Here is a 27,411-nt window from a genome sequence, read left to right as displayed (position 1 = left end):
GCTTCTTTTTTACCTTTGGGTTTTTGGTGTTTTTTTTGCTTAGCAGAGATTGGATGCATAATATAACTACATATTAAAAGACTCACAAATAGCAAGGAAATAAACATTGCTTTCTGGAAAATGGTCTAACCCATTCCACAGGTGTCATTTCCTTTTTTGTGAACATTACTTCCCTTTTTTGGTTACTTGTTCTCCTTCATTATGTTCTGTTCATGCTCTTCTTTTCATTTCTGGTCTGTCTTGTGTCTTTGCTGTCCTATCTTCTGTCTGTTATATTCATTAGCCAAGGGAGCGAGATTTTTTGAAGACCTTACGATTGGTGAGTGCAACAGAAGCATGCGAATATGAACAGCATGAGGATGTGGAGGATGAGGATAAGGGGGTAGGTGTCGGCCCCCATAACTCGACTAACCTAGCAATTACAGTGTGGTGAGCTCTAACGTGATAGAGAAGTAACCCACGGGTTCGGGCTCCTTTTTAGAAAATTATAGAAAGGACCAAAACCCACAGTGAGGTAGATGTGTGTATACCAAAAAAAATTGGACAAAGGAAATATTTTCTCTTTAAATTTATTTAGACATTACTGTGCAGTGCATGGTAATTGAACATGTGTGATTGAATTATATGATGGCATTTAGCTGAAGAATTTTATATGCATTTTATATAAATGTGGACATCTTGTCAACTAGCCTGCTAATTTTTATGCAGATGTGTTCCACTTCTGGAATTTATATTTCAAATGTGGCAACTATTGCTTTATTTGAAGGGACTTATGGAAATTTATTTCCTATTTAAATTTATGCTTTAAATCATACTGGCAATAGGTATTTGATGGACATTATTTACATATTTTCTATGTCTTATTTTTATTTAGAAGGGGGAAAAGTTTTAAAATATGGAGTCTGGTAGATCCTATAGAGCTGCTTCATCTTCATGACACTTAGTTGACTTCAGCCCACCTTTGCAAGACAGATAATGCTTCTTTTGTCATCTATATTCCAAGTGCCCCTGATTTGGAAATTATGCCTTTTTTTTTTTTTAGGATCCATTGGGTGAATTTACCGACATTATTTCTACCTGTTTATATAGAACCTATTTTTCCATTCTGTACTCTGCTGTCTCTTCATTATGGTGCCTTTGGCTTCAATAACCTATTCATATTTGAGAAGCGAAGCTGTCAGTTTTTTTTCTTTTCTTCCTTTTGGAAGATTTTATGTGAAAAATTTCAACTCCATTCTTTGTATTTTTGTTAAGCATCTTCTTAGCTCTATCTCCTTATGTTTTCCGTGTGCTAACTTGTTACATTTCTCAAGGAAAACGGCACCAAGGAAAAGAATTATGGATTGTCAGTTTTCCTGAGACAGTAAACAGTCATGTCCATCCCTAACCAGTAAAACTATTACAGTCCAACTGATTTTGTGAAAAAGCTAAAATAAAATAAAGAGGAAATATATGGCTTTAATTGCTTTTCTCTCTTCCTCTATCATGGCTAAGTAAAACTCCATCTTTTTCCTTATTGGTGATTTTTATACTAACCGCATGCTACTTTATGTCATTTTCATTAACATGCCATACGTAAATAATTATAAAAACCCACTTGACAATAGACTTTATTAAGAAGGCAAAATGGGGAATGGTATTTAATTTTTTCTGTGCATCCAAAGCTAATAAACTGTAGGCTGGAATTGTAGTATAATGACTATAAAAAGTCTGTACATTCTATGGTATTTTCTCTATTCCTTTTATTTAAATAAAACATAATGGAATAAAGCATGTTTAAATAAAACATATTTGGAGAAATCCCTATTTGTTTAAATTCAGTTTCAGATAATACAAAAATTAAAAATATCTTTAAAAAATCTAATGGATTTATTACTCAAATAGTAAATCCTGTTTCATATGCTAAGATGAGCATAAGGTATATTCATAGATTATATTTATCATAAGTATATTTAGCATGGTCAGTGGTATCAGAAACTATAGTATTTTTATACCCTGCATTTTTGTATTCTTAGCCCAGAGAAAAAGGTCGGATGCGTTTTCACAGACTACAGAATGTACAAATTGCACTTGACTATTTGAAAAGACGCCAGGTATGATGTTTTTCAAAGACTATAGTCATATAAACATATGTGATGGAGTACATCTACATAGAATCGTGTCAAGGGATGAAAAGGTTAAATTTGTCAATATAATGATTAAATTTGTGCTTTTGGGAGACAAATATTTAAAAATATGTTCAAACATTTGTTCCAAAGAAAAGGAAGTTACTAGTAGGTGTAAGCCCAGAGGAATTATAAGTGGCTGCATTTCCATCTGAATAAGAACTACTGATTTTCCTTCTGTGAGAATTGGAACGCTTTGCCTAGGAAGTTAATGACATTTCAGTAGCAACAGAATGTTAAGAATGACTATGAATAGTTCTGACTAGTGGGGCAATTCTTTATTATTTATACTTAGTATATAAAATTATTTTTATAAAGAATAGTTTATGGACTACTTTCAAAAAACTTAGTGTAAGCATTTTTAATACTTAGTGGTAAGTCAATATTTTGATTTTTATAAGTAGATAATATTGGGTAATTAAAAGGAGTTAAAAATAAAACATTTCTGACAGCAGTCTCCAAGTAGCTTGAGGTTTCAGAAGAAGTCAGGGTTAAAGAACGAAAACCTATTGGATATGATCTTGATTTGGTGGCATTGTGGTATTAGAGTGGTATAAACTGTGTATTGGTAATGTTTCAAATAGTAGAGAAAAGAAAGAAAATCAGGAGAATGGAAAATCACTGTGAACAATGAGAAATTAGAGGTGGCAACAATTTAGCTTGTTAATGGAATAAGGAAAAAAGGAAGGGAGGAAAACTGGGAGAGGTAAACACCATTTTTTAAATTATTCATTTATTTAGTTTATTATGAACATTAAAGTGATTCATTTTTTTTAAACTCATAAACACTCCACGCTTAAATATGTTAAGTGTTATTTTTATTTACCTTATTATTCTTTTTTAAAAAATATTTTTAAAGTTTATTTATTTATTTTGAGAGAGCAAGAAAGCACAAGTAGGGGTGGGGGGGTCATAGAGGAGAGACAGAATCCCAAGCAGGCTCTGCACCATCAGCGAGAGCAGGATGGGGGTGGGGGGGGCTTGAACTCACAAACTGAGATCATGACCTGAGCTGAGTTCAAGAGTCAGATGCTTAACTGACTGAGCCACCCAGGCACCCTTATTTACCTGATTATTCTTTTTCTGTAAATGTTTTATTTATTTCTGAGAGAGAGAGAGAGCGTGAGCAGAGGAGGGTCAGAGAGAGAGGGAGATACTGAATCTGAAACAGGCTCTGAGCTGGGTCAGCACAGAGCCCGACATGGGGCTCGAACCCATGAACCGTGAGATCAATGACCTGAGCTGAAGTCGGAGACTTAACCGACTGATCCACCCAGGTACCCCAACCTGATTATTCTTAATTCTAGTGGAGGTTTTCAGAAGGACTGATGGCTAATTATGTTTCCTTATCTGAAATATTTTTGTCATTGTTTTGTCCAGGAAGTGAGATATTAGTTATTGTTGTGTTTGATTCATGATATTTAATTATTTTTATCCAGGATATAAATGATAGGTATCATTACTATATTTGTTTATCTGAAAATGCATAATTTGATAGTAAGCTTTTAAGTCTGAATATTATTACTATTTCTTTTTCTTTTTCTTTTTTTATATTTGAGCAGCCTTCCCAATATCCAGTGACTTATTTATTTGTTTATCTTGGTAACAATTTATGGTAGATAAATAGAAAAAATGATGCTAGGGTTTTTTTTTTTCCTACCTTGTGGCATAAGTATGAGAAAGCTGTTAAACTGTTTTATGGTTCGGAACAATATCTTACTTAATGTTTAGAGTAAAATAAAACTTACTTTCAAGTGATAAAATTGTATCTAATTTTAAAATCTCAAGTATTTAAGAATTCTCAACTTGAGTAGTATTTTTCAATTGAGAAGTGATCACTTATAACACTTGTTCTAGAAGAAAAACCACAGTAAACCCTGTTTTTTCCTTTGTGGTAACTCTATAATTTGCAATCTAAAATGAGTAGAGATAAGGGAGTAAGACAGTATTTTGAGGATATAGTGGTATTTAAATTACTCATTTTTTTCTTGGTATAATTTAGAATTGATTTTATGTAGGTAAAGATAACTTATGTGCTAGTTTTAAAAAGTTTGCTTTATTTCTTCTTCCTATATAATGCAGGTGAAATTAGTGAATATTAGAAATGATGACATAACAGATGGAAATCCCAAGTTGACTTTGGGATTAATATGGACAATAATTTTGCACTTTCAGGTAAGCTTAATTTTTCTTGGTTATCGTTTCTTTTAGCCTCTCATTGCTGATTTTCAAGTGGTTTCATATGAAGAATAAATTATGCATTTATGTCCTGTGAAAGAAAATGAATTTCAGGCTTCTTAAAAAAGTACATTTGAATTTTTCCTTTCAAGTAACATATTGCCTGGCCTTTTACCTTGTTTCCTGGTATTGATGTTTAAAACATTGATTTAAATGTTTTAAGATGATGCTTGTAATCCTGTTGTGGAAAACTGACCTCTATGCTCTGGAACCGAAATAACACAGCGAGGACAAGAGTTTGGCTATAAAGGGGAGCAATAGCTTTATTGCTTTGCCTGGCAAATAAGACTGCAGCAGGCTAAGGCCTTTAAAACTACAAGCTCACCTGAAGGAAGGGGCTTCAGGGTTTTACAGGGAAATACAGGATCCAGATGGTTTCCACAGAAATTGTGGACCTACTATAAGCCAAGTTCATCAGGTTTTCCAGGTGGTTCTGGGTTCCTGAGCAAAGGCCAAGAAGAGAGGAGGGGAGGTTTGCAGAAGAGAGGAAAATGGTTACTTAGTTTAAAATTGAACCTCCTGAAGCATTAATGCAGCCATTTTGATTTTAACTTCTGCTTTTAAGCGGTTTCAGTCTCAGTGTTGAAAGTCAGAATCTTTTTACTGAATGCAGACATGTTTCTTTTATTTATAGGACAGTGTTACTTGATTTAGATGCATAAAAATTTTATGATTCCATCCTTACGTGGTTGTTATTGGTATTATGGTATTTATGGTGTTAAGGTTTATTGGCATGGCAGCTATACAAACTCCTTTTTCCTGTTGATAGACACTAGATGGCAGTATAATTCTCATAAAGGGATCTCCTGAATTAGAAGACTCCGTATTTTGTGTAAAGCTGTGCTTTCTCAAACTGGACTTGAAGAGAGTCAATGCAGATTTGTTAACTATGATTTATCTAATAAATCTGTGCTCAGTGAGGGCTGATTTTGACTTTTTACTTTTGTTTTTGAAAAAAAATCTTTATTTGATTTAAGGTGAATACTAACTTTGGAACTTGCTTTAGTTTATGAACCATTTTCCTTTTGATGCAGTATTCTGTGTGCAGCCCAGAACTTGACGCGTAGTAGGCATGCAGCAAGTCATACTGATTGACTGTTGTTCAGTTGGACCTTAAAGGAGGTAGAGGTAGCTTGCCAGCTTCAGGAAGCAGCTGGGGTTTTGAACCAAATCACAGGAGGAGTAATACTTATCTCTTAATTTGTGCAAATTTTACTGGGATTTCAGGTTTGTAAGGGAATAGTGGAAAATAGTGTCCCTGGGGCTCATTTGGGAGCAGCATAAATGTGACAGGCATGGAGAACTGAGAAATTAGAGTCTACATAGTTTCCAGGGCCTGAATAGGCAGGTGAACAAAATTACAGCGGTAGGAAATTGGAGAAGACACAGATAACTAGGTGTCACCAGCCCGACTACAGGGTAGCTAATACAGGTGAATGTTCCCACAGCAGGGCTATTGCTGTCAGGGAGATCCGGTAGCAGGAACTGGAGGCAAGACCCTAAAGATCTGAGGGTTCCCATTATTAGAGCACCCCTACCTAAGGGGACTAGGGGCCTGAGCACTAAACCAAGGTAAAGATTTGGGCACAGAGCCAAGACTTTGTTTCTAGAATTGGGTAAAGACTAAGTAAAAAATTGGGTAAAGACTGGCTGAAAAGTACATTTCATGTGGAGTTCTTCAGCATTCTCAGGGATCCTTTAATTATTATTATTATTTTAAAAATTCTTTTAAATGTTTATTTTGAGGGAGAGATAGAGAGAATGTGAGCTGGGGAAGGAGACAGAGACAGAGGGAGACACAGAATCTGAAGTAGGCTCCAGGCTCTGAGCTATCAGCACAGAGCCCAGTGCAGCACTCAAACTCACAAACCGTGAGATCATGACCTGAGCCGAAGTCGGACGCTTTACTAACTGAGCCACCCCGGTGCCCCTATGGATCCTTTAATTAGTCCTTAGTGGATCAGGTCCCAGAACTTTTAGTAGGGTTGAGACTGCAGGAACCCCGCATAAGAAGACAAAAGGCCTATTGGAGCAGGGAGCCAATCCCATCGTTACTGACAAAGTTGGGAGACAGGCTGTGGCTGGAGTTTGAATGTCAGTGTAAGAATGCTGTTGGGCACTAAGAAAGCACCCAGGCTGTGGCAGGAGGCAGTGCTAAGTATCACTATTGACTGTTACTTATGGCAGTTGATGACGTTGGATGTATCACTTAACCATTCTGAACTTGAAAAATAATGTTTTAGGAAACCAGATCTGTTAGTTCTACATGAAATAAATTGAAATGAGTAGAGTCTATGGTTAGGGAAATACAAGCTAACAAGCTGAGGTGGTGATCTCAGAATGGAGTGATAGAGGTCAGGACTCAGATAGGAATGAAAAATTGAATCCAAGAGATGGCATTTTGAAAGAAGAAAGGAATGGACATGGCAACAGAGTACAGAGGGCGAAGGAGAGGGATTAAAAATGACTCCGAACTGTTCTACCTGAGAGTTAAAACAAACAATAAACCAGTAGACAACTGAGAGAAGCAGAGTGATAGTCAGGGGAGAATGAATGACCTCCTGGGTGGGTTTGATGGTGTGTTAGGTGTCCTGTGCAGCTATGCACTGAGCAGTTGGAGATCTGTGGGCAGAGATGGGAAGTCAGCTACAGGTGACACACTTGGATTTATCAGGATAAAAGTGGTTACTAAGTCTGTTGGAGAGAAAGGATATTCAGAGGATTCAAGAGAATCCTCTTGAATACGTGGAGAAAACCCGAGAGCAGAAATTTGGGGAAGGCCCATGATTTGGGTACAGGAGGAAGAAGAGCCATCTGGGGAAACAGAAAAGGAACATTTGGAGAGATGGATGAAAGCAACAAGAAAATCTATTACTTCTGAAGCTAGGGGGAAGAGAATTTCAAGTAGAAAGGAATAATGAGCAGTATGAAATAAGAACATGAAGACAGAGTTGATAGTTTTATGTGAGAGGAAGACTTTGGAGACCTTGGAAAAAACACTCCCAAGCGACTGGGAGCAGACACCAGAAAACGGCAAACCAAATTGTGAGAAAATGGTTGGGAATTAGAAGCAGCCTCTCTAGCCCCTTAAGTTTGAAGAAATTTAAAGCAAAATGTCATTCAGAAAGAATTATATATCAGGGACCCCGGGTGGCTCAGTTGGTTAAGCGTCCAACTCAGTTTCGGCTCCGGTCCTGATCTTGCGGTTGTGGGTTCGAGCCTCGCATCGGGCTCTGCACTGATAGCACAGAGCCTGCTTGGGATTCCCTCTCTCCTTGCCCCTCCACTGGTCATGCTCGGACAGGCTTGTTCTCTGCCTCTCTTTCTTTCAAAAATAAACTTTAGAAAAAAGAATTATATATTAAGAAACTCCTTGAATTTTGTCATTGGAAGAAAAAGGAAGACCAGCCACAGAAGTACTTCTAATACAGTCCTAATGATTCTGTGGCTTGTATTAAGGAGTCTAGTGTATTTTAGGACCCGAACTACAAGGATATTATGACTGTTAAATTATCACCAATATTTAAAAATTAGACCCCGATCTGTTTAAAGTGGAGCACAACAATGTTTTAGTAAAATAAAAACGTTTCTTCTTATTTAAATGAAAGAACTTTTCATAGTACTTTGATAATTTAAGACTAGAATGATTTTTCTGGTTATGCCAAGGTAAAAGGCTATTTGAGGAGATGTGAGCATCCTCACTCAAAGTGACTGGGGATTTTTGGTGTTTTTTGGTTTGTTTTGTTTTGTCTTGTTTTTGTCTCTGTACTTTGCATAAATAATGGAAGTAACTTCAGAAGGTCAATATATAATATATATTATTTTATATATATATATATATATATATATATATATAAAAATATATTTATCATGAGTATCACAAGCTGAATCGCTTTTCCAGGCTGTCTGTCTGAAGGTAAGCATTCTCAAGCCAGTAATCCTCCATCAATCCACCATATGCTGGATTCAGAGATAGTAAGATAATGAAGTATGTAGTTCTGTCTGTTGGGAGAATGTTCATAAATATAATCTATTGGTGATGAGTCCAACGCAATGTAAATAAAAATTGGGATGCCGAGGAGGGAGTGTTGTGGTAGGATCGGGAAGCCGTTAGAGAGTAAGGGAAATTTTTACTAATGCTAGAGCTGCTTTGCAGGATGAATGCTAGCTCCCAGGCAGAGACTAAAGCTAGGCCATTCTGGGAGACGGAGCAGTGTGAGTGGCCTGGAAATGGGCCGTTGCTCAGACTGGCAGGTCTAGAAGGAAGGGCTGATGGGACGTACATCACTGGTTGCACCTTCATCTTGCCAGTGCAAACTCCAGCCATTATACTTTAAATCCTCTTGAAAAATATTCCATTACCAATGAAGACTTTTTTTTTTTTTTAATATTTTTATTTATTTCTAGGAGAGAGAGAGAGAGAGAGACAGAGAGAGAGAGACAGAGAGACAGACAGTGTGAGCAGGGGAAGGCCAGAGAGGGAGGGAGACACAGACTCTGAAACAGGCTCCAGGCTCCGAGCTGGCAGTCAGCACAGAGCCCGACGCGGAGCCCGAACCCACGAACCGTGAGATCATGACCTGAGCAAAAGTCGGACGCTCAACTGACTAAGCCACCCAGGCGCCCCATCAATGAAGACTTTTGAAATCAAATTAAAAGCAAACCCACATCTGAGCCTTTATTTTTGCAGTTTGTCTCCTAGTATATGCAACTGAATATTCTTATTTAGAAAAATATGATGAGTTCCATCTTTTGATCAGTCTACCTAGAGAATGGCAATTATTTTTTTCTAATTAGTCAAATGATATCTGTTTACGTGTAAGTCCAGTCATGCCATACTAATTTTCTTTTTATCACATCTATGACTCAGTATTAGAAATATGCACACCTTAGATAATCAGGCTCCATGCTGATTCACTATTTTTACAGCAAGACCCTAGTAAACTTGCATAATATTTAATATTTAACTAGAGTACAATTACAAAGGTTATATATGAAGCTTAAGTGCCTTCATTCATGTAAAAGAAACACATTCATGTATTTCTTTTGGCTAAGGATTTTATGCTTTAAATCATAAAATTTACCAATTTGCTTATGTGAAAATACCAATGATCACATAAGGAAAATGGCTTGGAAATTTATGTCATATGAAAATGTAATATGAAATATGAAAAATATATGTAATATGAAAAATATTAGAAACTTTTTCATAAGATTGATTTTAGAAATAATTTTGAGTATTTTAGAAATTTAGCCTTTATTATCTCTCCTTCAGCTCTTGAATCATCCTGTTTGTTTTTTTTTAATGGCTGATGTTTTTAAAAAGTCTGAGCATAATTTATGGAAGTTTTTGAGCCTTTTTTTTTGGCAAGTACCAAAATTAGTTGGAGTTTCTTAAGAAAAAAATTATATGGTAGAGACTCTCTAAAACTAAATTTGAAAGGCATTTTGCTAAATGACTCCTGACTGGTATTTGCTTTGTGTTTGCTCTCAGATTTGTTGAACCACCAATAGTTTCAAAGGTTAATGCAAACTTTGGTAGTGTAACTGCATTTCTGAAAATCGAAAGTTAGAGTGAGGGTCAGAGTCTTTTCGTGTGATGAAGCTGAGGCTTTGCCTTGAAAGCTCAGCCGCGTTGTAATTTTACAGTGAGTGGTAATGTTTGTCTAAAAGGATTGGTGGCCAGAAATAAGCCACGGTGTCTAATGAGACACAGGGACCCAGCTGGGCAAGATGCCATGGCATTTCTTGCGTCTGCTTTTCTCATAAGCAAAATGGCCTCATGCTGAAGAGGATGGTCACAAAGTCTGAGGAAACAGAGGTCAGAGTGGGACTTTCAGACTTAATGCAGAAGACCTAAGTAAGCCCTGGATTTTGAAATGAGTGAATCTGTGGAACTGTGATTTCCTGCAAATCAAATGGGGAATGTCTGTGGATGTGTAAGAGCTGAGAAAGAAGAACAGTATTTAGATCCTGCCAAAACTCCTTTGAGCCCTGAAAAATACTCTCCCGGAAGGAAATATTTCAGGAGAAAACCGATCAAGACAATTGTAAAAGGCAAAGAGTCAGTAAAGCCAAACCAGGACAATGAAGACAAGAAGAAGAGGAGCATTCAGCTCTCTGGAGTACAGCCGGCTCTTTTACTCCGGGGACCAGTGCGGGATGGACCTACTACCCCAAACCTCACACCGGAAGGTGGTATTCAGCCGGAGGGGACAGAAGTTGTAGTTGATGATTTTAAACAGAAACTTCTGCCGAGTGCTGTGAGCAGTCAGTCTTGCCATGTGGACACTTCTGCTGATGACAGTGAAACAGAAGTAAAAGTTAGTGATCTGGACGAAAGGATTCCAGAAAAGGACAGCACTCCATATTGTGCAAAGAGGAGGGGACATTTAGACTATGTCAACAGGAGAGAAATAACATTCCAAAGGAAAACTGATGTTTTCTCTTTACGAAAGGCAGCCAGCTTAAGCTCCATTCACTATGGTACAGAGAGATCATCTGAAAGAAGTGGGTTTTCTGAAGACCCATCAAAAAATTATAGCAGTGTTCAAGAGAAGCAAAACATTGAGAGATTTTACCCTTGTGAAATATACAGTTTTCACTTTGAAAAAAAGAGGTGTCATTCCCTCTGTACTCTTGTGTCCTCTGCTTCCAAGGACACAGATGGAAATGAGGTAAGTGAAAGGCAGAGTCTGAGTTGAAGGTATAAATAAGTACTCCCAGTGCTCATAATCTGAGGGAGGTTCTGTAATTTGTTTGTTTTAAGTTATTTTCATATTAGCTTGTGTGGAATTTGGAGAGCTCTTGGTGCATTTTATTACTTGTAATCTTAGGTTTGATTATTATTAATATTTACTTTCTGTGATTTCCACATTCTTTGGTAACACTTTAAACCTCTATACATTTTTGTCATTGTTGGAAGACTTAAAAGAGCATCACTTTAAGAGAATGCACATCTTCTGAAGTTCTCTAGGTCACATTTCTTGACTATGGAATAGGCTTTGGAAACTTGTAGGCAAAATTGAATCAGAAAATAGTCATGAGAAGACAGTAGCTTCATGACAGATGTAGAGAGAATACAATACAGTTATCTGTCAGTGCTGGCTTGCTGATTGAGAAGTTTGGAAAAGTCAGTTCTAGTTCTCTATCAGTTTTCATGCACTGGAGCACTCATATACTTGGTTTAAATTTGTGTGTGTGTGTGTGTGTGTGTGTGTGTGTGTTGGGGTGAGTAGCACAGATAAAATCACCCAAATCCGTTGTCTCTTTGCTACATAAGTTGTTCCTCAGCCCCCATCTAAAATCAGAAACATTTGGGCAGCATGTCATAGGAATTTCAGTATGACACCAACTGGCAGGAAGTTGAGATCTTTATTCCTGGCAGTCAGCACAGAGCCCGACGCGGGGCTCGAACCCACGAACCGCGAGATCATGACCTAAGTGAAAGTCGGACGCTTAACCGACTAAGCCACCCAGGCGCCCCGAGATCTTTATTCCTAACACTGATATTTAGCTTTAGACAAGTTACTTCTCTAGGGTTTTCACTTGTCTTTAAAATGTAAATGGAAGTGTAAAATGTACATTTAAAATGTAAGTAAAATTTATTTACTTGCTTGAAACATGAATTACTCAGGGCCTCTACATGTTACTAGTTGCGATTTTTCTCTAAGCTACTTCTAACTTAGTTTTTTCACACAAACTTTGGACATAAATGGAGTATGTGAAAATACACAGTCTCGACAAGGTCAGCAGAGATCATTGGCATAGTGATAGAATGAAGTTTTATGAGCATCAGTGTGCATGATCATTTTGGGCCTTAGCTGCTGAATTCTCCGAAGGTGTTCCGGTTTACATACACCACCACACCTTGCCAATATTATGTCATCCCTTATATTTGCATTTTCAGTGGTTTCATTTCAAGAAGAAAACATATAGCCCATGTCAGTGCAAAAGGAAATGACTTAGCTGTTCCATGTTTACTAATGCAACCTCTTGCTTTGCTCCACGTTTTCCAGCTGTTTTTTTGTATAATTTGGCTTCTTGTAAGTCTTACAATTTTTCAGCAATGGAAATTCTTAAAGTCTGTTTCCTAAGTGGCACACAAACCTTCCCCCTGTATTATCCCCATGCTAAGGATTTGATGTTTCTAACTGGAGTAACTAAAGATTTTTGGAACTTAAATGGTAAATGTATGCCAAAAGAAAACCTGCCAGTTAGATTTGTTAAATAATTGTGATATGGAAGTACTTAACAAAGCCTTATATCTTTTGTGGTAGAAACGGAATGGGATAGTCATTATTTGTCTGAGGAGGTTGGCGTCTTACTTCTTGCAGTCCAAAAAAAGACTCGTCATTCTGGGGCTTACAAAGAGTCAGAACGAACAGCTTAGGTACTCCTTTGAGGACATTTTTCCCGTTACCCTGGAGGTGTTTGATTCTGTTTGCTTAATTACCTTTGGTTAGAACTATGCATGGAACTATTTATCTTGCATTGGACTCTACTTTTTTTTATTGGAGAATTAAATGCAAATGAGAGCTCTCAGCCCTTTATTAGCATTGCAGCTCAGAAATGACTGGTTAACCGTCATTCCTTTTATTTATTCCTTCAGGTTCTTTTTCATATCTTCCCTATTGGATCCACTCTTTTTCTCGGTTATTTGTTTGCAGGATTGAGGTTGATGACTTTGAGTTAACCTCCAAGTAGAATAGTGTACCAACCTCTGAACTTTTCTTAACCTTCGATTTAGTGCAGGTCTCTGACTTTAACTTCCCTGGTCCTGTGAAGTTTATCATTCTTAGTATGGATGATCAACTTACCTCCCCTTTAAATCCTTGCCATCCTCTGCTGTCCTAGAGTGCTCCTCCAGGCCCAGTGGCTGTGTAGAGGTGGCTCAGCCCACCGCTCCTTGAGTGCCTACCAAATAAAATCTCATAATCATGTGATGTCTTGCGTCGGATCAGGAGCTGTAAATAAAGAAAGGAGTATCTTAGATTTGTGTATTGCTTTGGAAATGGAAGAAGGATTTTAGACACATTGTATCTTTTGATTATCCTATCAACTCTATGACTAGTCAAAATTGACAGTTCTTCTTTCATAGAATGAATAATTCAAAACTAAGGTTAAATAATGTCTTAAGGCAACACAGTAAATGGCAGTAGCTGAGTTGAACTACTCCACAGCTACTTTGATTAATTGTCAGAGTGCTGAAGGATATTGCTGTGAGGTCAGAACAGGGGTTGTTGTTTATAGGAGTTGATGTTCCTCTGTGAAGGATGAGTGTTATATACGATGGTAGAAAAGGCAGGGCATGTTTGGGAACAGGGAAGAATGAGCTCATTGCAATCACCTTCTAAAGGGATTTCTTGTCTAAGACTCACATGCTCCCTGTACCTTGTGACAAGGTCTCCTACCTTTGCCTTGAGCTTTTCCCACAAAGCATTTTTACTTCCCTAGTTTCACAGATCCCACCTCTTTCTAGTCTTGTTACATTGATCTCAGCAAAGATGGTAGTTTTCTCTGTTTATAGCCATTGGATCTCTAACTGACCACATGTAGGTGTCACCTGAGGAGGTTTTACAAAATAAATGTGTCTGGGGGCACCTGGGTGGCTTAGTCAGTTAAGCGTCCTACTTTGGCTCAGGTCATTATCTCTCACAGTTTGTGGGATTGAGCTCTGCATCGAGCCCTGTGCTGACGGTTTGGAGCTTAGAGCCTGCTTCAGATTCTGTGTCTCCCTCTCTCTCTGCCCCTCCCTCACACTCTGTCTCTCTGTCTCTCTCTCAAAAGAAATGTTAAAAAAAAATTAAACAGGTGCCTAGATGTCACCCCAGTGATTGTAATAGATCAGGGTGCAGCTCCACAGATGATTCTAATGGCCAAGGCTGTGGATAGGGAGCTCATTACTCTTCTTATTCTACAGCAATATTTCTCCAAGTCTAACTGCAGGGTCCTTACTGTAGAATTATCTGGAATGCTTATAGGAAGCACCTTACCCCTGAGTTAACTTGATCAGAGTATGTTCTGGTGGGGCATAAGAGAATGTGGCATATGTTTTAGACACATGCTTCTTAAAAAACATGTTTCTTAAAAATACTAAATTTTGGTAACCAGCATTACCCTAGCTTAGCATTTGCTTCTTGTTCTCTTCTCAGTGTAGTTTTTCATTCCATTTTTCTTTTTTTTTTTTAAATAATATTTACTTATTTTTGGGAGAGTACAAGTGGGGGAGGGGCAGAGAAAGGGGGACAGAGGATGGGAGGTGGGCTGTGTGCTGACAGGCTGATAGCTGTGAATCTGATGTGGGGCTCAAACTCATGAACCACAAGATCATGACTTGAGCTGAAGTTGGACGCTCAATTGACTGAGCCACTCAGGTGCCCCTCAGTGTGGGTTTTCTGATAAGCAGTGTGGATTATGGGCCCAGGAGGCAGGGGATCTGAGTTCTAATCAGCCTTTGCCTCAGTTAGCTGTACGACTTGGACAACTTTCTTTCATTTCTTTAAGCTCAGTTTCATTTTCTAGAAAAGGAGGATATTGGACTAGATCTACTATTAATTATAATAGTATTTGTTAAGTCCTAATATGCCAGACACTTCACCATCATGATATTTAATCTTCAGGGCAAGCCTATGGAATGGTTCTATTTTTATCTCCATTTTACAGAGGAGGAAACTGAGCCTCAAGAAAGTTAAGTAACTTGCTTAGGTCACTCAGTCAGTAAGTGGAAGAGCTTGACCCTCACCCACATAAATACCAAGCTTAACTCTTAACTGATACGAGTTACCTACATTTTCCCATATACCTGTCTTTCACTTTTAAATATCTATGAATCCATGTGTATAATTGCATACCTTTTTATTTGTTTAGTGTTTTCACTTCTTCCTCCATCTCCCTTTTCTTTTATTTCTCTATCAGGCACTTACTATGTACCTTTATATTGAACCAAATGAGGCACTCTGAGAGAAATAAAATATAGCACTCTTTTGCATGCAGTATATCCCATTGTTTGTGCAGAACAAATAACAGGGACCGTGACTGTAAACTTAGTCACCGCAAAGTTAGGCCTCTGGGATGATAGTCATGAAGAACTTTAACTTCCCACCATACTGTGTAGCCATATTAACTAATGAAAACCAAACTTTTCTTATGTTCCTTTTAATATTTTGGTAAATTGCCAATGTACAGTTCAGTAACCAAGAAAAAGAAGCCAAGAAGAGAAGGATGAGAAATAAGGAGTGTGGATATTCTGCAAATTATATTATCAGTCTCTAAATAATGAAGAGTTTAATTTTTAATTGGTTTTTGTATTTTAAAACTTAAAAAAATTGAGAACTATCTCAAAATGTTAGAATACATTAATATTTAAATTCGCTGAAACATAATTATCTGATATTATTTTCTTTGACCAAGTCTTTTATGAATCTTAGACTACAGAATTCTTACTTAGATTTCAAGTGCTAGGATAAAATCTAAATCCTTCTCCTTTTATATGATAGCTTTGGTCTATTGATTTTGAAAAAAAGATCATTCGGTTTACAGTTGACTGACTCATTCCTTTCTGAACCATTTCATCTTTTATAATGAGAAGACATTTATTAATTTTTAAAAATGTTTACCATTGTTAGTTTTTATTTGGATTTCATAACCAGTTTGTGAAAATTTAGTTATAAAATAGTTGCATAGAATTTGGATCTTTTTCAGCATTACAATGCCTTGATCTTTTCAGTTAAATGAAGGACATGTAAAAATTTAAAACCTTTGCTGTATAAGAAGGATAGTTATATTTCCCTCCATATTTGATTAAGAAATAAATGAGCATTTGCTAAATGTAGCCATTAGTTTAGAGTATTAGTACTTGCACCTTGTCAACTTTTTGCTTTTATCCTTTATTCAACTCTTCCTTTTAGGGAGACAGTTATAGCCAGATAGAATTTTCAAAATATTTGTGCCAACTTTGCTGTTAAAAATATTTTGTGGAGCATTTTCACACATTTTTGAAACTTGGAAGCACTGACTAAAAATGTGTTGATTACATTTGTTTCTGCCAAAATAGTTAAAACATCTTTGAAGAGGTTGTCTTTGGAAGCAAACATCTTGGCTTGGAAATATTTGCCTGTGTTGACAAACTCAATATGGGATTTGCTTTTGTCTGACTACAGTGTTGAGTAGTGTGAATAAAAGAATTTAAGCAATAGTCCCCACTTGGTGTGCAGTTACCTCTGATCACTGTGGGGCGGGTACTGTTCTTAACCCTGTGTGTGTCTCATTTTAGGCTCTCAACATCTATATGAGGAGATACTTTACATGAGAGGAAACTGAGGCTCAGAAAGGCCACAGGGCTAGTATGTGGTGGGATCAGGAATTGAACACAGGTCACTACCTTCCACAGCTCTGTGGCAGTCTTCCTCTCGCTGTTATACTTTTACTCATGAAATAATTATGTTAAGAAACTCTGGAGGTAGAAGAATTTTGTAGTCCGTTTTTTCCAACCTGTAGCTTTCATTCTTATTCATACCTGAACACTCTCAAAAAGAGTATAAACTCTTTTTGAGAAAGAGTTGAAGGAATTGAATTTCCTTTGATACCACTCTTGTGTACAACCCTCTGAACCAATAGTTGTTTTGTGTCCTGCAAGGAAGAACATTGACTAGCTATCATTTCTATATTTAGTGTGTCCCTTAAATCAGTGTTTGCTTTTATAAAATGGGATGGTTCACTGGTAGGTACAGCTTTTTCTGGATTGTTGTAGGGAGTCAGTACAGATTTGGGAAAGCAAAGGAAAGGGAACTTATGAAATCTTGAATCAGAAGACTGAAATTTAACCCAAGTCATACTTTCCGCATCTGTGAAACAAGGTGGTGTGTTTTGAGCATTAAATGAGATAATATATGTGAAAAGGACTTACTTAACCTGTCGTTAAGTACTTGATAACTTCTATCTTATTACTGTCTTCTGCTGCTGTGGAAAAGAGGAAACATCTTGTAACCATCTGCTGAGTGGTAAAGCTGTATGTTTTCCAAATGTGTAACAGGGCATTTCTTTCCTATGGGCATGAAGCACTCTGCATAAGTAGAGTAGGCTGCCTCCTTCTGTCTCCCCAACTCTACTCATCCTCTCACTATATTTTAAGCAAATATTTACTGAATACCTGTTATTTGTCAGACAGTATATTCCTCTAACTCTGTAACTAATTTAAAATTTTGTCAGCTTGATGGAGCAGAAATACCCCCTCGGATGAACAAATTCTTGGAGCTCATATTGGTTATTGACACCTTAGTACATGTACATTTCAGAGACATTATTGATAGTAGTTCTGATATGAGAGAAGAAGAGAACATGATGCCAGAGACAAATCTACTATTCTGTGTGTTTGTGGAGTGGGAAAGCTGTCAGTTAAGGTGTTGTGTTTTGTGAGGAAAATTGCTGTGAACCCTGACCTTCAGTTTATGTGAGAGATCCAGGGGTGTAGCTTCCTCTGAAAATATGTAGAGTTTTCTATATCAGCTACTTTGCCAGTATAGAGACTGAGAAGCTCCAGTGAAAAGGGGACTTCAGAGGTTAAGGCAAAGGTAGGGGGTGCTCTTTCGTGACCTGTGTGTTTACAGCCATTTTCCCAGCAGAAGGTGCACTGAAAGGAAGCACTCACTGTGGCTACTGACCCGGAGGAAAAATTAGTGTGAGTTGTAAGGATAGACTTCTTTTCTAAACATGCAGGAGAAACTTCTTGCAGATTCTAAATTGGAATTTAGGAAACCTAAGTCCACACCCTAGGCCTTCCACTAGCATGGGAGATGCTGGTCAAGTCACTTCACTTCTTGTAACCTCAGCTTGCTCACATGTGAAACCGAGGAGTCCTCCAAGTGCCTTTGGGTACTTTCAGTTTAAGTTCCCCTGATTCCTTAGTCCTTAAGTATAGTTATAGCTTTCTCTAAGCTAAACATCCTAGTTCTTTTTACTTCAGGCATGTTGACTTTTCCAATATTACACATGAATTATTTAAGTAGTAAATTTGATTAAACTTTTAAATCTTTTAAACAAATGGCAGTTATTTAAATAATAAGAAAAATAAAGGTTGCGTGATTTGCCTCGTATAGAAGTATAAAATACGTGCTTTTTTTTTTAATGTGAATCTTTTAGGGAGTGTCCAACTCAGCTTTGCAAGTTGGCTGTTCTTATGTTCTCAGTGCATGCCAGAACCATGACAACATCTGTAAAATTAGGGTGTTCCTGTTGTCCAGTTGTCTGGTGGCATTGACTTTGCTCAGAGGACTTTCACATTTATGGCCTCAGCTGATCAGCGCAGTGAGGCTGTTGCAATTCATTTAGCAGTAAGTGGGTCATCTAGCAATAAGCTGTGAATGAAATCAGAATGTGCTATGAGATGGGTTACGTTGGCTTGTTTTCTTTCATTGGAAAGACATTTTGAGGTAATCTGTTGTGTCAAGTTTATGGAATTGTTTTAGGAAAATGATTTAGATGAAGCTTAGTTTCACTACTTAATGTTGGGTTCTCACTGAGTAATCTCTGGGCTTGAGCTTGGTACTGGGTACTTTTGTGCAGTGGTCAGGGCATTCTGTTATTATTGGAAAGTGAGCTTAATTGGAAACCTTTTTCTTTTCTAAAATGACAAGTCTTACATGACATGACAGGTTAAAACTCACTCATCTCAAATGAAAACACGAAACATGTTTCTGATCTTGCCTTCTATTTTCCTTCTTCTACTTATTCAGCAGATATTGAATACCTATTCTGTGTCATGTTGGGCAGCGTATGAGGAGAATGTTCCAACAGGAGTAGTAGCTTGAACAGAGGACCCTAGGAGAGAGGGAACGTGTGATTCACATGGTTTGAAGTTCAGATGGTGTGATCATAGAATAGGAAGGGGATGCCTTGAGTCGAGAGAGCAGCCAAGACTGAACTGGAATACTGTGGCTGCAGAGTCAGGAACAACCTGAAATGGCATTTGAAAATAAGCCGAGACTTGGTGCGATGAGACTAGTTAGGAGACTATTACTCATCCAGATGCTGAGGCTTAGTTTTAATTCTAGAAAGAGATGGAAGCTCACTTGAGCCCAATATTATTCCAGGTGTCTCATGACTGTGTCTTAAAAGATATCATTGGTATTGCCATTGGAGGCTAGAGGTGATGGTCCAGACCAAGGAGAGTAGTTATCGCCACTCAATAGTTTGTAGTGGGAAAAGAGAGAAAACAGGAAATATAAGACCCTCCTCTCCCCTAAAAACAACTTTGGGATAGCTAATATATTCATGTTACTAGATGCTCATGTCTTTCTTAGGGATGCAGGAAACCAGCAGCTGCATGAGTTTGAGTGGCTTGATGAGTCATCACACATGAGGAGGTTTCAGGAGTGTTGGAGCACCTCATGATGTTTTGTTTTGAGAATTCTAGCACTGGTTTCTTGGGCTCAATTTGCAGAAGCAAACAGTCCATTTGTTTTTGGTTGTGTACTGTGTCTCTGAGCTTTTGGGTGAGACTGTGGTTCACATTTCCTGATAGTGCTCTATGAGGCACTTGGTTGGATGTGCTCTATGGAAGAGAGCTCATCCCTGAGCAGGCAGTTAGAACTGTGTGAATTTGGGTCAGGCTTTCTTTCTTGTATTTGAATTCTGTCTGCACCCCACTCCTTCCCCTGTCCAGAGACTTCTCCGATTGCCCCTTGCACGTTCTTTCTGTTCCATTTATTAATGTTCCAGTCATTGTATGTTGTCTCAGTTTTGCCAAGAGGAAGAAGGGAAATTATGTAGTAAAACATTAGTGTTGTGTGTAAGGGTAGAGGTAATGTGGGAAGAAGAGATGTGGATGTAGGAAAGAATATGAGGGTTTTGTTTTGTTGATAGCATTTTTTTTAGGCTGAGGTTTTGGGGTTTTTAATTTCAGTTTTTGATCTTATATGGAGTGAAAAGACAAAACAGAAATGGTGACTTCTTTATTCTCAAAGCTCAGGATCCTGAATTATGAAAATGACTTCATATACTTGGTATCTGGATTCTTTTTTAATACCCTAAATGGCTTAAAATAATTTTGTTAAAGTATATAGCCAGCAGGCATATTTCTTATTCAAATGGGCTTGAGGCCTTCCTATCCAAACTATTAAGTTTTTTTGAGATTTACCAGGAGGAACAATACTTTCAGAGTCTACATTTGGAGAACCCACTGTCTAATAACATGACCATGCTGTTTTTGAGAATGCCTTATGTTATGTATTTTTAAAGCCTGGAACTGTTCGCTGTAAACCAGCTTTGGCCAGGGCTCTGGAAAATGCTTGCTCTTCACATAAAAACCTTGTAGATTTCCAAATTTCAGTCTGGACTGTCTTTGAAGAGGCATACGCATAAATAGAATAGTGGTAGAAGGCAAATTACCCTTTCTTGTTTTAGCCATGTCATGGCACCACCACATTCTGGACTTCAAATAAAAATGAAATGACATTTCCTCTGTAATTCAAGTGAAAACTATTTACTGAAATTTCACATTGAAAGCAGATATGCCAGAAAAAAGGTCAGTGAAGTTGTTTAGTTGAAAAATTAAATAAAATATGCTGAAAGAATTACTTTGATTGTAGGTAAAGTGGAAAGCCAGACCAAAACATGGAAGTTCACATAAACTTCAGATTTCCAGTAGTGTGACTCAGTTCTAGAAGAAGGTGGAACTTTGCTGAGCCCCATACCATTCTAGACTTAACCATAATTTTGTCTTAAATGATACTGTAAGATTGACATTGGAATTCACTTTGACTTGCAATAGAGACATTTTAACTCAAATATGTCAATCTCCTCCCATCATACTGTCCTTGAACTTGGAGAATACTAGATTTAGGTTACTTTTATACAGTGCCAAAATAAATTTTCTTGGAGAATGTCAACTGTGTCATTTTTATTGTGTATATAGTAAGCAAAAACCTACAAAAAATGGTTGGGTGACATTTTTATGGATGCATCAGTTTTGTTGGTGGAGTTTGCACATTCAGTGTAGGTAACAAAATCTCTCCTTTTTGTGTGGGACCTTGAAGTATATGATAACCAAGGATATCCTGGTTGCCTGAATGAAATAATTTAAATTCCAAAGGTGCCTGACTCAATCACAAAGATACATGTTCATGGGCATTTACTGTCTATTATGTGCCATACAGTGATAGAGTTAGCCACTGTAATACTAAAATGAAAAACACACTGTTATTTTGTATATGTTTGCTCACACGTTAGAGGGAAAGAAGATATATCAACAGATAATAATAACACACAACACGTGCTATTATGGCAGTATGTGTGCACTGCTGTGGAAGCACAGAGGATGGTCGGACATCTGTCACAGACCCTGGAGGTGGAATCAGCTGGGACTTCCTCAGAGAGATGGATGAGTGAAGGGGTTGAGCGGGGTGGTGGCTGGTGAGGGCATTCTGTAAGTAAGCAGTAGCATATGTCAATGCATAGTATCCTCTGGAAATGTATTTGTCTTGAAGGAACAAGAAGTGGTTCAGTGTGGCTGGAGCATGAGGTGTTTTTTGGGGTGAGTGTTGAAGGGGAGGGAGGAGAGAAGAGGCTGCCTAGGACCCTGTGACCAATTGAAGGTAGGTACAGATGTAGATAAAGGCATCATGGATGAACTCAGGGTTTTTGATTTTGGAGCAACTAGGTAAATGATGGGGTCATCCTCTGAGCAACAGATATAGAAGGAAGAACAGGATGGAGGAAGAGAAATTCAGCTTTCTCTCCAGTGAGTTTAGAGAGATTGTGAGATAAAGCACAGTGGAGCCAGGTAGATGCAAGTTCAGATTTTACTTCTACCTGTTAGTAGTCTGTGTGCACTTGAGCAAGTCACATAACCACTTTGTGTTTCATTATCATTTGTAAAATGAGACTGTATCTTACGATGATGAGATAATATTTGGGAAGTGCTTCAACACACTGTCTGGCTCATTGAAGTGCTCAATATATGGTTAGTTTTACTATTTTGTCAGAAGTGTTCATTAGGGAGTTGGAATTTATGGGTCTTAGATTCAGGCGTAAGGTTTGGGAGCAGCATGGGGATCCCAGAGTCATCAGTATGAGGAATGTCAGTTGAAACCATTGTAGAAGGTGAGATTATCCAGGGGAAGTGACAAGAGGGTTGTGCTGAGGACTGAGCCCAGGGAAAAGCACTAAAGGAAGGGTAGCAGAGGAGCCTCTACTGCAGACTGAGAAGGAATGGCCAAGGATGCAGGAGGAAAACCAGAAAGGAGTGACATCAAAGAAGCCAGGGAGGAGAGACTGCCAGTGACAGATGCCTCAGACAGATCAGGATTAGAGAATGGACGGATTGGAAAGCAACCCTTGAGCTCTTGGAAATCATTGGAAGTTAAATGTCAGAGGTGGACTAGTTGTGGTGTAAGACAGTGAGGTCCAGGATGTAGCAATAGGTGTGTGAATGGATGAAGTGGACAGAAGGACTGTGAGGATGTGGCACAGCATGGAGACAGGTACACGACGAGCCAGGTGTCAGATCTTTGGGAGATGCAGGGATTTTTTTTTTTTTTTTTTAATTTAAATTGTAGTTAATGTACCAGTGCAGTGCTGGTTTCAGGAGTGGAATTCAGTGATTCACTTACATGCAACATCTAGTGCTCCTCACAAGTGCCCTTCTTAATGCCCATCTCCCATCTAACCCGTCTCCTACCCACAGGGATCATTTTTAAGGAGAAGAAGATGATGGTGCAAGAGTGAGTGGCCTGTGGTGTAAAAAAGGGGTCTTTGTACCTATGGGTCACAGTTTGAAAACTATTGCTTTTGCATCATTGGGGGATTCTAATACGCTTGCCCTGCCTGGTGGTATGTGGGACTTGACCTGGGGAAAGAGGGGCAGACCTAGTTCAGTAAAATGGTAGAAACATGAAGTCACTGAAGATGTAGGAGACTTTGTTTACCATGGAATAGATATTTCTGGACAGCTTGAGAGTGGTGCCAAGCTGGGTCAGGAGAGATGAGGCAGGGATGATAAACAGGCTCTGGAAGCTCAGTGACAGGAAGAGCTTGAATTTGGTTGGTGGCCAGCAATGACCTGGATGTGAGGCATGAAGGCTTCAAGTTTCCAAAAGGAACTCTGGTGTAAAGGGTTTTGTTTGCTTTAGGTGCTAGCTGACAGATTGTTGGTGAGGAACTTTAAAGTGGCAAATACTACTAATAAAATTGCTGTGGGAGAAGTTAACATTTGTATGCCAGGCACTGTGCTAAGCATTTGATGTGGCTTTATTTTACGGAATCTTTAGAACCACTCAAAGAGCTAGAAATTCTGTCATCATTTATGTTTTTTAAATGGGGAATACAGATTTTGGAGAGATGATGTGAATGGCTCTGGGTTGTAATCCCATGAACTCATGGAGTTGGAATGTGAACCCAGGCAGCATGAATGGAAATCTCCTCTAGTCTCTGTATTGCCTCCAGGATCTGAAGGGAGGAAGCTCGATTACTTCCTAGATAATAATACCTGATCTTTCACTGATGGAGGATTCAGACTGTTTTGCTGAATGCACAGATTTTAAATCAGGGGTCATCAGTGACAGCTGCAGACATAATTTTTAGGGTTTAATTTATTTTTAATTTTGGTTTTGGTTGCACAGTACCATGAAAAGTTTGACATACTCAGGGAGGTAGCAGTTAATGGTAATAGGACATTTAAAAAAATATCTTGAGTTTCTCTGTAGAAATAATACTCAGGCAATTGGAAATGGCAGGAAAAACTGAAAATGAGTCAGTGTGTTCATAGTCCTTGATTATGTTAAAGTTTGGTTCATAATAGTTGAATATACATTTGAAAATCACAGCTTTTTAAATAGTGTCTGCACGTGTAATAGTCTGAAGTGCTGTGTGGGAGTTACAATCTGAAATTCATCCATTGGAAATTTATTTAATTAGACTTACTGTTTTCTCCTAGTTGGTATTTAGACCATTTTTTGACCTCAGAACTCCCCCTTTAATATCCTTCCTGGGGTAAAATGCTGAGCAGCACTTGAACCTATTAAACTTACCTTGTAGTTGAAATTTACTGACTTCCTTTGTGAATAGGTAATTCTGTGGCTGGACTGGCAAGGAACATTCTTGACCAGCAGAAAAAAGCATCCCCCCCGCCCCTTTCCAGCTCTCTCCCTTTTCTTTATTTACTTGTAATTACCACCCACATAGCTCGTAGCTCCCATAGCTCCCGTGTTGTAAGGGTTCCCAGAGGCAGTTGATTTTATAATTTGTAAAAACTAAGAGAAGTCTGTTGTGAGATTTTGCCTGGAGGCACAACTTTCTTGTTTATAGTTTCCTAGATTTGTTTCTCTGAACCCTTGTTTTTGTAAATGTTGATTTGTTTGAGGCAGCAGATTTAAAAATTTTTACTTCCTGGGGCACCTGGGTGGCTCATTACGTTGAACATCCAACTCCTAATTTTGGCTCAGGTTCTCATGGTTCGTGAGTTCAAGGCCAGCATTGGGCTCTGCACTGACAGTGTGTAGCCTGGTTGGGATTCTCTCTTTCCCTCCCTCTCCACTCATTCGTGTTCTCTCTTTTTCTCAAAATAAATAAGGAAACATTAGAAAAAAACAAACCTTTTTACTTCTCTTTATAGTAGGAGAACTGGGAGAATAATAAAGCCGAGTTTTTGCTTTTCCCTTTGTCGAAAAGAGTAGTAATAACCACAACAGTAAAGTTGCTGACATTACACTGTGCTCGTGTTGAATTCTCATGAGACATCATAATAACTATTACCATCGTTATTTTCCAAGTCAGAGGATGTTCTTGAAGTAGTGGAGGAACTTGAACATAAATGGTAGAGATGAGATTTAAACTCCTGAGATGTACTAGAAGGGCTCTCTAGCATACTTTCAGATCAGAGTATCAGTTGGAAGTTGGGTAGAATAATATTGGTGATTTTTCTGCTCTTTTTTCCCCCACATTAAAAAAAAGAGATTCTTCCTGTATGTGCTATATAATGTGTTCACGTATGCTGCACATAGTTCTTTTTGTGATGTGGAGATCAGCACTGGTTCTTAGGAAAGATGATTAAATTGAGACCCTGAGCTCATCTTTCTTTCTTTGTTAAAAAAAAAAGTTTAAGAGAGAGAGAAAGAGAGAGAGAGAGCATGAGAGTGCACACAAGCGAACAAGGGAGGGGCAGAGGAAGAGGAAGAGAGAGAATCCCAAGCAGGCTCCATGCTGTCAGCACAGAACTGGACAGAAGCTCAAACTGTGAGATCATGACCTGAGCCAAAACCAAGAGTCAGACACTTAACTGACTGAGCCACCCAGGCGCCCCCTGAGCTCATCTTTCAAATCAGTTGTCAAGGAGCACGTCTCAGGCTGTAGCTGAGAGCGAGCTCCGCTGGGCACGGTGGTCTCTGCAGGATACTGGAGAAAGTGTTTGTGTGGCTCCCGTCATCATGTCCAGGTGGTGGTGTTAGGGGCCGCCAGGCCTGGCGTGGGCTTTCGCTGCTGTAGCCTGCGCCATGTCCCTGGTTGGCCTGGCCTCCGCTCTTGTGGCAGCTGGGAAGAATAAAGGCCTTCCTGTCTGAGCCTAGCGCTGCTGCACGTCAAAGGCTTTCTTCAGTCTGGGCTTGTAAAATTTTCTACTTTCAGTTGCTCGACTCTGGCTCTTCTGACCTCTGACTTCGGTGTTGTATTTACAGTCTCTGGGTAAGACTTGAGACTGACAGGAGTCTTGAACATGATCTGCTCCCTCCTACCTCCTCATTTTATAGATGAGGAAGTTGACTCACCGACATGAAATGTGTTATTCAAAACTGTGGGTGTTGTGGCCAGGACTAGACTCATGACTTTAGCGATTTTTTTTCCTGTTACAAAATGACTTGTGCCTCCCTATATATTGCTTCCAATTCTTTATTTACTCATCCTGATCCTGGCTTCCTGCCTGTCTTCTTAATCTCTTGGCTTTGCATCTTTGCACTGATGGAGGGAACAGTTGTTTGTTGGTGTTAATCCCAGCTTTGCAATCACTGTGTGACCCCTGGTAAAGTCACTTTGTGCCTTAATATCATCAGCAGATTAAGTAGGACCGTTATTAGACAGGTTCTTAAGAAAATGTAAATCTTGTGAACTGCTCACCTGCTTTATTTAGTGGAAGAGACTTTTAGAGAATTTAATGAAACTGAACAAAGTATAGGGGAAAATCAGTTAGAAGATCCTGTTGAGTAAGCAGAGCAAGAACTTATGAGAAAATTAAAGAGACTTTAGGTCTAATTGTTATGTAATGTAGTTAATTGGGGAGCGTGCTAGTTTCTTTCTTTGTTCTTTACACAGAATACCTGGATAAAATCCTGCTCTGCAGGTGGTAATATAGATTAATTTGTAGGTTTTACTTTGGATCCATTTGAACTTGGCAAAACCTTTGGTTGGATTCTTTTACAGATATGATTAGTAAAGAAGAATGTAGAATTTTCAACACTGTGATGTTTTGGCCTAATACAAAAATTAGATGCTTAGGTTAAATCCTCCTTTTCTGTGAACCTCTTTGAAACTCATTCCCTGTATGTAAATTGGGAAAAATATATGTAGCTTTCCAGTGAGAGTTATGAGGACTAAGTAAAATAAGAGTTATGAAGTGCTTGGCACATAGTAGGTTCTCAGTCTGAGCTGGCTTTCTTCCTAATATTTTAACACTTTCTGTTGTGTTTAGATATCTGATATCCACGTTACTGGGGAGTCAGAGGACATGTCTGCGAAGGAGAGATTGCTCCTGTGGACGCAGCAGGCGACAGAGGGTTATGCTGGAATACGGTGTGAAAACTTCACTACCTGCTGGAGAGATGGAAAACTATTTAATGCCATCATTCATAAATACAGGTATGGAATTTGTGGGGTCTTTTTCCTTAGACAAATATGAGAAGTATTTCTTCCATTTCCAGATTTTAAAATAACCTTTTATTATTAGAGAAGCAGTATACGTGCATGGTGGAAAGTTAGGAAATACAGACAAAATACAAGTAGAAACGCCACATTCCTACCACTAAGA

General features: G+C 38.5%; 1 protein-coding gene across 1 annotated transcript in view; it reads left to right on the top strand.

Moving 5' to 3' along the window:
* The first annotated feature begins 10,321 nt into the window (after positions 1-10,321).
* The window catches only part of DST (dystonin), a 230,190-nt gene continuing 213,100 nt past the window's right edge, over positions 10,322-27,411 (top strand). Inside the window, exons 1-2 of the mRNA XM_039244298.1 lie at positions 10,322-11,080; positions 27,076-27,242. Coding sequence (XP_039100229.1) covers positions 10,322-11,080; positions 27,076-27,242 — 926 coding nt within the window. The remainder of the gene's footprint in view (positions 11,081-27,075; positions 27,243-27,411) is intronic.

This window comes from Hyaena hyaena, unplaced genomic scaffold, assembly GCF_003009895.1.
Source record: "Hyaena hyaena isolate Hyena2069 unplaced genomic scaffold, ASM300989v1 scaffold_242, whole genome shotgun sequence".
Classification (NCBI taxonomy): Eukaryota; Metazoa; Chordata; class Mammalia; order Carnivora; family Hyaenidae; genus Hyaena; species Hyaena hyaena.
Note: the sequence above shows the minus strand (reverse complement) of the source record. Positions and strands in the feature narration are given on the sequence as shown.